This window comes from Salmo salar, chromosome ssa03, assembly GCF_905237065.1.
Source record: "Salmo salar chromosome ssa03, Ssal_v3.1, whole genome shotgun sequence".
Taxonomy (NCBI): Eukaryota; Metazoa; Chordata; class Actinopteri; order Salmoniformes; family Salmonidae; genus Salmo; species Salmo salar.
The window spans coordinates 1,400,117-1,413,097 of NC_059444.1; the positions used below are offsets into that span (position 1 = coordinate 1,400,117).

Below are 12,981 nucleotides of genomic sequence, written 5' to 3' on the forward strand. Positions count from 1 at the left end.
CAACCAATCAATATCCCTTGACACTTTTGTGTTTTTGTGTGTGTGTGTGTGTGTGTGTGTGTGTGTGTGTGTGTGTGTGTGTGTGTGTGTGTGTGTGTGTGTGTGTGTGTTTCCTCCAGAGACACAGGAGAAGGCCAGAAGGGAGGCTGAGGAGGAGAGAGTGTTGCAGGAAGACACTATGGAACCCCAGGAGAGAGAAATTGAAACAGAGCTGGGAGATACAGAGTCACAGGAGGGAGAGGAAGAGGGAGAGGAAGAAGAGGTGGAGGGAGTGAGAGAAGAGGAGAGTGAAGTGCCAGAAGAGCTCAACTTACGCCAGGACAGACGCACAGAGAAGACCGGAGAGAGAGAAGGAGAGAGGGATGGAGTGAGGACACAGACTGGAAGTGCAGCAGACACCAGCCCACCATTACAGAACGGTAGGTGTCATTATACTGTATATTAATCAGGTTTTTCAGGGAACATTTTCTCTTATGTCAGAGGGGGCGGAGTCTCCACAGAGTGACCAGAACAAGACCAAAACACCTGAAGGTAAGAGACACCAGCCTCTGCTGACAGGTAACATGAAGGTAAGAGACAGCCAACCTCTGCTGACAGGTAACATGAAGGTAAGAGACAGCCAGCCTCTGCTGACAGGTAACATGAAGGTAAGAGACAGCCAGCCTCTGCTGATATCAACACTAACTCAAACTGCTGACAGGTAACATGAAGGACTATGTTATTTCCCTCAGCGATAGATCTGGACTAGGATGAAGCAGCAGACCAGGAAGCTGAAGCTCTAACGCTCTCTACTGGACAGAGACGATTATATGTGATCCCTCCGTCATCCCTCCATCCTCCCTCCAGCCGCTGTTTCTTATCATATGTAGAGTACGGATCGCACTTTATACATGAGAGCTTTTTGAAGCTACGTGAACGAATCAGAACTTCAGATCTTGAGAACTTCCTGAATTGAAATGTAATGGAACCCAACCCTGTTGCTTACTGCATTAAGTTGGGCTGCAGGGTATTTGAGCCAAACTCTTCCTTTCCTATGTTGTGATTGACATTGTTTTTTACTGTTGAGGTGCATTATGGGTAAAGAGCCTTCACAGATTATTCAATCCACCGACACCCCCAACTGGATGTATTTGAAGTTGAAGTCGGAAGTTTACATACACCTTAGCCAAATACATTTAAACAGTTTTTCACAATTCCTGCCATTTAATCCTAGTAAAAAATTCCCTGTTTTAGGTCAGTTGAGATCACCACTTTATTTTAAGAATGTGAAATGTCAGAATAATAGTAGAGGGAATGATTTATTTCAGCTTTTATTTCTTTCATTACATTCTCAGTGGGTCAGAAGTTTACATACACTCAATTAGTATTTGGTAGCATTGCCTTTAAATTGTTTAACTTGGGTCAAATGTTTTGGGTAGCCTTCCACAAGCTTACCACAATAAGTTGGGTGAATTTTGGCCCATTCCTCCTGACAGAGCTGGTGTAACTGAGTCAGGTTTGTAGGCCTCCTTGCTCGCACACACTTTTTCAGTTCTGCCCACACATTTTCTATGGGATTGAGGTCAGGGCTTTGTGAGGGCCAGTCCAACACCTTGACTTTGTTGTCCTTAAGCCATTTTGCCACAACTTTGGAAGTATGCTTGGGGTCATTGACCATTTGGAAGACTCATTTGTGATCAAGCTTTAAGTTCCTGACTGATGTCTTGAGATGTTGCTTCAATATATCCACATAATTTTCCTCCTCATGATGCCATCTATTTTGTGAAGTGCACCAGTCCCTCCTGCAGCAAAGCACCCCCACAACATGATGCTGCCACCCCCGTGCTTCACAGTTGTTTCATCAGACCAGAGGACATTTCTCCAAAAAGTACAATATTTGTCCCCATGTGCAGTTGCAAACCGTAGTCTGGCTTGTTTATGGAGGTTTTGGAGCAGTGGCTTCTCCCTTGCTGTGCGGCCTTTCAGGTTATGTTGATATAGGACTTGTTTTACTGTGGATATAGATACTTTTGTACCTGTTTTCTCCAGGATCTTCACAAGGTCCTTTGCTGTTGTTCTGGGATTGATTTGCACTTTTCGCACCAAAGTACGTTAATTTCTAGGAGACAGAACGCGTCTCCTTCCTGAGCGGTATGATGGCTGCTTGGTCCCGTGGTGTTTATACTTGCGTACTATTGTTTGTACAGATGAACGTGGTACCTTCAGGCGTTTGGAAATTGCTCCCAAGGATGAATCAGACTTGTGGAGGTCTACAATTTTTTTCTGAGGTCTTGGCTGATTTCTTTGGATTTTCCAATGATATCAAGCGAAGAGGCACTGAGTTTGAAGGTAGGCCTTGAAATACATCCACAGGTACACCTCCAATTGACTCAAATGATGTCAATTACCTATCAGAAGTTTCTAAAGCCATGACATCATTTTCTGGATTTTCCAAGCTGTTTAAAGGCACAGTCAACTTAGTGTATGTAAATTCTGACCCACTGGAATTGTGATATAGTGAATTATAATTGAAATAATCTGTCTGTAAACAATTGTTGGGAAAATTACTTGTGTCATGCACAAGGTAGATGTCCGAACCGACTTGCCAAAACTATAGTTTGTTAACGAGAAATGTGTGGAGTGGTTTGATAAACGAGTTTTAATGACTCCAACCTAAGTGGATGTAAACTTCCGACTTCAACTGTATGTGTTAATTACATAACTGTAACTCACCTGTAACTCACCTGGAATACTCCTCTATTCCTTTAGCACCTGTCACAGCCTTTAACCTCACCTTCTGTTAGGAACAGCGTCAGCCAAGCTTGTGCGACTGACACTAAGTCACCTTTTACACCTGTACCTGACTAGACTAGCCTGGGGAACCAACACTAAGTCACCTTTATACCTGTACATAACTAGACTAGCCTGGGGAACCAACACTAAGTCACCTTTATACCTGTACCTGACTAGACTAGCCTGGGGGACCGACACTAAGTCACCCTTACCTGACTAGACTAGCCTGGGGAATCGACACTAAGTCACCTTTATACCTGTACATAACTAGACTAGCCTGGGGAACCAACACTAAGTCACCTTTATACCTGACTAGACTAGCCTGGAGGACCGACACTAAGTCACCTTTATACCTGACTAGACTAGCCTGGAGGACCGACACTAAGTCACCTTTATACCTTTACATAACTAGACTAGCCTGGGGAACCAACACTAAGTCACCTTTATAAATGACTAGACTAGCCTGGAGGACCGACACTAAGTCACCTTTACCTGACTAGACTAGCCTGGGGAACCAACACTAAGTCACCTTTATACCTGTACCTGACTAGACTAGACTGGAGGACAGACACTAAGTCACCTGTACCTGACTAGACTAGCCTGGGGAACCAACACTAAGTCACCTTTATACCTGTACATAACTAGACTAGCCTGGGGAACCGACACTAAGTCACCTTTATACCTGACTAGACTAGCCTGGGGAACCGACACTAAGTCACCTTTATACCTGACTAGACTAGCCTGGGGGACCGACACTAAGTCACCTTTATACCTGTACCTGACTAGACTAGCCTGGGGGACCGATACTAAGTCACCCTTACCTGACTAGACTAGCCTGGGGAATCGACACTAAGTCACCTTTATACCTGTACATAACTAGACTAGCCTGGGGAACCAACACTAAGTCACCTTTATACCTGACTAGACTAGCCTGGAGGACCGACACTAAGTCACCTTTATACCTGACTAGACTAGCCTGGAGGACCGACACTAAGTCACCTTTATACCTTTACATAACTAGACTAGCCTGGGGAACCAACACTAAGTCACCTTTATACCTGACTAGACTAGCCTGGGGAATCGACACTAAGTCACCTTTATACCTTTACCTGACTAGACTAGACTGGAGGACCGACGCTAAGTCACCTTTATACCTGACTAGACTAGCCTGGAGGACCGACACTAAGTCACCTTTATACCTTTACATAACTAGACTAGCCTGGGGAACCAACACTAAGTCACCTTTATACCTGACTAGACTAGCCTGGAGGACCGACACTAAGTCACCTTTACCTGACTAGACTAGCCTGGGGAATCGACACTAAGTCACCTTTATACCTTTACCTGACTAGACTAGACTGGAGGACCGACGCTAAGTCACCTGTTTCATTTATTTCACCTTTATTTAACCAGGTAGGGAAGTTGAGAACAAGTCCTTTATTTAACCAGGTAGGCAAGTTGAGAACAAGTCCTTTATTTAACCAGGTAGGCAAGTTGAGAACAAGTCCTTTATTTAACCAGGTACGCTAGTTGAGAACTAGTTCTCATTTACAATTGCGACCTGGCCAAGATAAAGCAAAGCAGTTCGACACAAACAACAACACAGAGTTACACATGGAGTAAAAACAAACCTACAGTCAATAATACAGTAGAAAAATAAGTCTATATACAATGTGAGCAAATGAGGTGAGATAAGGGAGGTAAAGGCAATAAATAGGCCATGGTGGCGAAGTAAATACAATATAGCAAGTAAAACACTGGAATGGTAGATTTGTAGTGGAAGAAAGTGCAAAGTAGAAATATAAATAATGGGGTGCAAAGGAGCAAAATAAATAAATAAATACAGTAGGGGAAGAGGTATTTGTATGGGCTAAATTATAGATGGGCTATGTACAGGTGTAGTGGTCTGTGAGCTGCTCTGTACCTGACTAGCCTAGGGTTAGAGACTATTTTTTTTGAAACAAATCAGATCAAATATGTGTCTATCCACTGTTCATATATAGAAGATACTGTTTTGCATTTGATCTGATCCTTTACATAACACCTTTAAACCTTTCTTTGTGATGCAATGTTACACATGTATGTACAGTTTATACAGAGTTAGTTATTCCTGGTGTTCCTGTGTGTCGTTCAGAGCTTAGCTGTCCTGACGTTAAGTCACCTTTATACCTGTAACTGACTAGAACTTCCTGTGCGTCGTTCAGAGCTTAGCTGTCCTGACGTTAAGTCACCTTTATACCTGTAACTGACTAGAACTTCCTGTGTGTCATTCATAGCTTAGCTGTACTAAAATGTATTATTCTGGACGTCCATGTCTTTCTCTCTTTCTTCCTATAGGTTTAATGTCTGTGTCTGTTTTCTAGGTGTGGTGTCACCATTATTACAATGTTGTTTGTTTTAAAAATGTGCCTTAATGAACAGTACTAGGCAATTAACAATTACTTGTGTCCCAAATGGCACCCTATTGTCTATGGGCCATGGACAAAACTAGTGCATTATATAGAGAATATGATGCCATTTGAGACATGGCCAGTTGTAACTTGTTGGCTGTGTTGAAGACTATAAGACACCCATATACAATATAATCTAGAAGTAGAAGATCTAGAAGTGACTGCTGTCTATTATTATTATTATAATAATATAATGATATTGAACTTCTGCCAAGCTGTATATGTGGAGATATCATATGATAGGAGAAATGCTTTGGGGCATTTATTTTTATTTATATTTATTTAGCATTTAATGATTCATGATTTGATGTTCTCCCTCTGAAGACAGGAAGATGAACTGTTTGTCTATCTGTGCTTTCACATATAATATCCCACTGAATACTACAGCTTAGTAAATATAGATTTTCTGATTAGGAGGATTAGCTATATATCTCTTATCATGTTTATCATCTAAACTGGGGATTCATATGATTGTTGCATTATTCCTATAATGATTTAGTTTATTAGCTACATATGGATCTATGTTTAAATCTAGCAAAGTAAAGCAGTCAGAGGTTAGTTACCAACATATTGAATGTGTGCCTATACTCTATACCACATAAGAAAAACAAGCCACATTCAACAAGCCACAACAAGCCACATTCAACAAGCCACATTCAACAAGGCACAACAAGCCACATTCAACAAGCCACAACAAACCACATTAAACAAGCTACAACAAAACATATTCAACAAGCCACATTAAACAAGCCACATTAAACAAGCCACATTAAACAAGCCACAACAAACCACATTCAACAAACCACATTCAACAAGCCACATTAAACAAGCCACATTCAACAAGCCACAACAAGCCACATTAAACAAGCCACAACAAGCCACATTCAACAAGCCACATTAAACAAGCCACATTCAACAAGCCACATTAAACAAGCCACATTAAACAAGCCACATTCAACAAGCCACATTAAACAAGCCACAACAAGCCACATTCAACAAGCCACATTCATCAAGCCACAACAAGCCACATTCAACAAGCCACATTCAACAAGCCACATTAAACAAGCCACATTCAACAAGCCACATTCAACAAGCCACAACAAATCACATTCAACAAACCACATTCAACAAGCCACATTAAACAAGCCACATTCAACAAGCCACAACAAGCCACATTAAACAAGCCACAACAAGCCACATTCAACAAGCCACATTAAACAAGCCACATTCAACAAGCCACATTAAACAAGCCACATTAAACAAGCCACATTCAACAAGCCACATTAAACAAGCCACAACAAGCCACATTCAACAAGCCACATTCATCAAGCCACAACAAGCCACATTAAACAAGCCACATTCAACAAGCCACATTAAACAAGCCACATTCAACAAGCCACATTCAACAAGCCACAACAAGCCACATTCAACAAGCCACATTAAACAAGCCACAACAAGCCACATTCAACAAGCCACATTCATCAAGCCACAACAAGCCACATTCAACAAGCCACATTCAACAAGCCACATTAAACAAGCCACAACAAGCCACAACAAGCCACATTCAACAAGCCACAACAAACCACATTCACCAAGCCACATTCAACAAGCCACATTAAACAAGCCACAACAAACCACATTCAACAAGCCACATTAAACAAGCCACAACAAGCCACAACAAGCCACATTCAACAAGCCACAACAAACCACATTCACCAAGCCACATTCAACAAGCCACATTAAACAAGCCACAACAAACCACATTCAACAAGCCACATTAAACAAGCCACAACAAGCCACAACGAGCCACAACAAGCCACATTCAACAAGCCACATTCAACAAGCCACATTCAACAAGCCGCAACAAACCACAAGCCACATTCAACAAGCCACATTCAACAAGCCACATTCAACAAGCCACAACAAACCACATTCAACAAGCCACATTAAAGAAGCCGCATTAAAGAAGCCACATTCAACAAGCCACATTCAACAAGCCACATTCATCAAGCCACAACAAGCCACATTAAACAAGCCACATTCAACAAGCCACATTAAACAAGCCACATTCAACAAGCCACAACAAGCCACATTCAACAAGCCACATTAAACAAGCCACAACAAGCCACATTCAACAAGCCACATTCATCAAGCCACAACAAGCCACATTCAACAAGCCACATCCAACAAGCCACATTAAACAAGCCACAACAAGCCACAACAAGCCACATTCAACAAGCCACAACAAACCACATTCAACAAGCCACATTAAACAAGCCACAACAAACCACATTCAACAAGCCACATTAAACAAGCCACAACAAGCCACAACAAGCCACATTAAACAAGCCACATTCAACAAGCCACATTCAACAAGCCACATTCAACAAGCCACAACAAGCCACAACAAGCCACATTAAACAAGCCACATTCAACAAGCCACATTCAACAAGCCACATTCAACAAGCCACAACAAGCCACAACAAGCCACATTAAACAAGCCACATTCAACAAGCCACATTCAACAAGCCACATTCAACAAGCCACAACAAGCCACAACAAGCCACATTAAACAAGCCACATTCAACAAGCCACAACAAGCCACATTCAACAAGCCACAACAAGCCACAACAAGCCACATTAAACAAGCCACATTCAACAAGCCACAACAAGCCACATTCAACAAGCCACATAAGATAACGAGATGTTATCACCAACAGGGTTTGTGATGGCCGTCTAAATGTCTTAGACTTCACTCTCTTTAATCAGATATCAAAAATCAACTGGGTTAAAAGGTACATAAAAAAATCCTAATTGTTTCTGGAATATTATAACTCATTTAGTTTTTCAGAAGCTTGAAGGGCTTCATTTTTTACTACAATGCCCGTATATTGTGGGTAAACTTCCTGTGAAATTGGCGGCTTTTCACAAGCAGGCTTTAATGTGCTGGGGTTTGCTGTATAAACACAACTTTTCACCTCATAAATGTTTTATATGGAATAATGGGTCAATATTACAATGAAACAAAATGTTATTTTACTGTAACTGGTTCTCGAAAAACATTGTCCTTGTCAGCCAATTAGTATTAGAAGGAATCTATTTACGCGGAGAGAATTTATGGAAAGATACAACTTTGAGGTTTCAAGCAAGGAATATGACACTGTTATTAACGCTATACCTAGTGGGATAAAAACTTTACTTCAGAATAATCCATATTTTGGAATATCTCCTATTGTAAGCGATATCCAGGTGAATGGCATTGGTCTACTAGATAAGAAATTCAACAATCGTTTTATTAAGGGATATTTTCTACAGGAAGTCTATTCCCTCTGCGATATTTTGTTGGGCTTCATCGTTTGATGTAAACTGACGCCGTGCTTGGTTCACTCCACACAAAGTTATGGTGACCAATAAAGTAAAGGAGATCTCCTTTAAAGACTATCCATAGATTCTATCCGTGTAATAGTTTGATTTCTGAATATTTACCTGATGTTACCAGTGAATGCAGTTTTTGTGAACTAGAAACTGAATCTATTGAACACTTATTCTGTAATTGTTTATATAGTGAAGTGTTCTGGACTGATGTAAAACTATATCTTGGCAACAAAATGCATACAACCATTGAAATATCTAAGTTTGACATTATTTTACTACACTGATTCCACAATTAAACGTATGTCATAAATCTCTTTATTTTATTGGGAAAATGTTTCATACACAAATCTACATGTATGAAGAAAAAGCCCCTTTTTCTTAATTTAAAAAAAATCTGATTTGGAAAACTATTTAGAGTCATTAAAACATAAACAAAATGTCTAAGAAATGTATCCGCTACATATCTGTATTTGAATTGATATGTTTTATTCTTTTCCTTCTCTTCTTTCTTTGTGGAAACCCTCTGGCTGTTCTGTTTAGCATGTTACTGTTTAATAATAATAAAATATATATAACTATACATAAGAAATATTTAAAATAAAAATACAATTTGAAAAATTTGAAGAAATACAAAAAAAAATGCTCTAACAGCGTTTCTTACAGTATGGGTTGCAACATAAATGTATAATTATTTAATGAATTACTGGAATTGATTTAGCCAAGTGTAACTGCGCTCTCTGCTCAGTTTGGCAGCTGCGCAGTGGGAGAGGTGGAGGGAGATGCCCATTCTTGAATATCACTCCACAACCAACACACTGCAGCACTGTTGTTCAGCAGCAGACTAGACGCCACCGACTTGTCTTTATTTATTAACAACACATCAATACAGGAAGTACATGTGGGAACACAAGTATATATAAATAATATATATAATAATAATTGTCTTATTAAAATGCGCCACTGACTTGTCATTCCGCCTCGCCATCACTCACCACTGTGATGAAATGGACTCATGCCAGCCACAAGTTCTGACTGAGCTCGATCGTCATGAAACGCAAATACAGCGATGAGTTTCTGTCTCTTTCATACAAACTTTGAGAAGTAACGAGGAGCGCCCACAATGTGTTTTGGTGTGGGGAAGTGCTTAGTAATGAGTCTCTCAAAACGAAGAAATTAATAAAACAACACGTCCGGACCAAACATCTACAGCGTGACGGTAAACCCTGGGAGTTCTTTCAGAACAGGGCAGAATGCTTCAGGAAACAGGGCTTCAGGAAACAGGGCTTCGACAGTGGAAAAGTAAGTCAACTAGCAAGGCATTGTTGTCATTTTATAACAGGTGATGAGAAGCAGAAATAAGGGAGTACTAACTAACTCTCATAGTAGTAGATGTGAGTTTCTCTTTCAAACAATCCCCTGGCCTTGTAACGTTACACAGCTAATAGCTAACGCTAGCCAAAGCAAGTTAGCTAGCTACTGATCGTGCAACCCTTAGTAACAGTACAGACGAAGATGAAAAATGATCAAGCCTACTGTACATCTTACTGTAGAAATGATCAGGCCTACTGTACATCTCACTGTAGAAATGATCAGGCCTACTGTACATCTTACTGTAGAAATGATCAGGCCTACTGTACATCTTACTGTAGAAATGATCAGGCCTACTGTACATCTTACTGTATAAATGATCAGGCCTACAGTACATCTCACTGTAGAAATGATCAGGCCTACTGTACATCTTACTGTAAAAATGATCAGGCCTACTGTACATCTCACTGTAGAAATGATCAGGCCTACTGTACATCTTACTGTATAAATGATCAGGCCTACTGTACATCTTACTGTAGAAATGATCAGGCCTACTGTACATCTTACTGTAGAAATGATCAGGCCTACTGTACATCTTACTGTAGAAATGATCAGGCCTACTGTACATCTTACTGTAGAAATGATCAGGCCTACTGTACATCTTACTGTAGAAATGATTGTTGAAAACTAGTCTAGGTTGAAACTGTTGCTGTTAAAATACAAGTAATTTTTATTCTGAACTGGAATTAACTGATTGAAGCAAGATGCTTTTTGAGGTAAACCCATTCTCACAGTTCTGGGTTGTTCATCAACAGCAGGAAGTGGTCTCCTGCCTCACTGAGAACCCACTCACACAGTTCTGGGTTGTTCCATCTACAGCAGGAAGTGGTCTCCTGCCTCACTGAGAACCCACTCACACAGTTCTGGGTTGTTCCATCTACAGCAGGAAGTGGTCTCCTGCCTCACTGAGAACCCACTCACACAGTTCTGGGTTGTTCATCTACAACAGGAAGTGGTCTCCTGTCTGACTGAGAACCCACTCACACATTTCTGGGTTGCCCATCAACAGCAGGAAGTGGTCTCCTGTGTGACTGAGAACCCACTCACACATTTCTTGGTTGCTCATCAACAGCAGGAAGTGGTCTCCTGCCTCACTGAGACCCACTCACACAGTTCTGGGTTGTTCCATCTACAGCAGGAAGTGGTCTCCTGTCTGACTGAGAACCCACTCACACAGTTTTGGGTTGTTCATCTACAACAGGAAGTGATCTCCTGCCTGAGAACCCACTCTGTCCAGTCTCAACAGTGAAGAGGCGACTCCGGGATGCTGGCCTTCTAGGCAGAGTTCCTCTGTCCAGTGTCTGTGTTCTTTTGCCCATCTTAATCTTTTCTTTTTATTGGCCAGTCTGAGATATGGCTTTTTCTTTGCAACTCTGCCTAGAAGGCCAGCATCCCGGAGTCGCCTCTTCACTGTTGACGTTGAGACTGGACAGAGGAACTCTGCCTAGAAGGCCAGCTAACTATAGAGATATATTATACTACTGAACCATCTAACTATGCGAGCTGCCCAGAGACAAGAGCCTACCAGACGAGCTAAATCACTTCTATGCTCGCTTCGAGGCAAGAAACACTCAGGCATGCATGAGAGCATTAGCTGTTCCGGACGACTGTGTGATCACGCTCACCGTAGCCGACGTGAGTAAGACCTTTAAACAGGTCAACATACACAAGCCTGCGGGGCCAGACGGATTACCAGGACGTGTACTCCGGCCATGAGCTGACCAACTGGCAGGTGTCTTCACTGACATTTTCAACATGTCCCTGATTGTGTCTGTAATACCAACATGTTTCAAGCAGACCACCATAGTCCCTGTGCCCAAGAACATCAAGGCAACCTGCCTAAATGACTACAGACCCATAACACTCACATCCGTAGCCATGAAGTGCTTTGAAAGGCAGGTAATGGCTCACATCAACACCATTATCACAGCAACCCTAGACCCACTCCAAGTTGCATATCGCCCAAACAGATCCACAGATGATACAATCTCTATTACACTCCACACTGTCCTTTCCCACCTGGACAAAAGGAACACCTATGTGAGAATGCTATTCATTGACTACAGCTCAGCGTTCAACACCACAATGCCCTCAAAGCTCATCACTAAGCTAAGGATCCTGGGACTAAACACTTCCCTCTGCAACTGGATCCTGGACTTCCTGACAGGCCGCCCCCAGGTGGTAAGGGTAGGTAGATACACATCTGCCTGATTCTCAACACTGGAGCCCCCCAGGGGTGCGGGCTCTGTCCCCTCCTGTACTCCCTGTTCACCCACGACTGCATGGCCAGGCATGTGTCCAACACCATCATTAAGTTTGCAGATGACACAACAGTGGTAGGCCTGATCACAGACAACAACGAGACAGCCTATAGGGAGGAAGTCAGAGACCTGGCCGGGTGGTGCCAGAATAACAACCTATCCCTCAACGTAACCAAGACTAAGGAGATGATTGTGGACTACAGGAAAAGGAGGACCGAGCACGCCCCCATTCTCATCGACAGGGCTGTAGTGGAGCAGGTTGAGAGCTTCAAGTTCCTTGGTGTCCACATCAATAACAAACTAGAATGGTCCAAACACACCAAGACAGTTGTGAAGAGGGTACGACAAAGCCTATTCCCCCTCAGTTAACTAAAAAGATTTAGCATGGATCCTGAGATCCTAAAAAGGTTCTACAGCTGCAACATCGAGAGCATCCTGACTGGTTGCATCGCTGCCTGGTACGGCAACTGCTTGGCCTCCGACCGCAAGGCGCTACAGAGGGTAGTGCGTATGGCCCAGTACATCACTGGGGCTAAGCTGCCTGCCATCCAGGATCTCTACACCAGGTGTTGTCAGAGGAAGGCCCTTAAATTGTTAAAGACCCCAGCCATAGACTGTTCTCTCTACTACCGCATGGCAAGCAGTACCGGAATGCCAAATCTAGGACCAAAAGGGGTTTTCAACAGATTTAACCCCCAAGCCATAAGACTCCTGAACAGGTAATCCCAGACTATTTGCATTATGTGCCCCCCCAA

The 12,981-nt window shown here is 42.2% G+C and overlaps 1 protein-coding gene across 1 annotated transcript in view; it reads left to right on the top strand.

Annotated features, from left to right (window-relative positions):
- Nucleotides 1–12,981, top strand: part of LOC106596054 (calcium/calmodulin-dependent 3',5'-cyclic nucleotide phosphodiesterase 1A) — a 95,980-nt gene that overhangs the window by 73,117 nt on the left and 9,882 nt on the right. The window contains exons 14-15 of the mRNA XM_045714332.1: nt 128–419; nt 481–647. Of these exons, the coding sequence (XP_045570288.1) occupies nt 128–419; nt 481–647 (459 nt within the window). The remainder of the gene's footprint in view (nt 1–127; nt 420–480; nt 648–12,981) is intronic.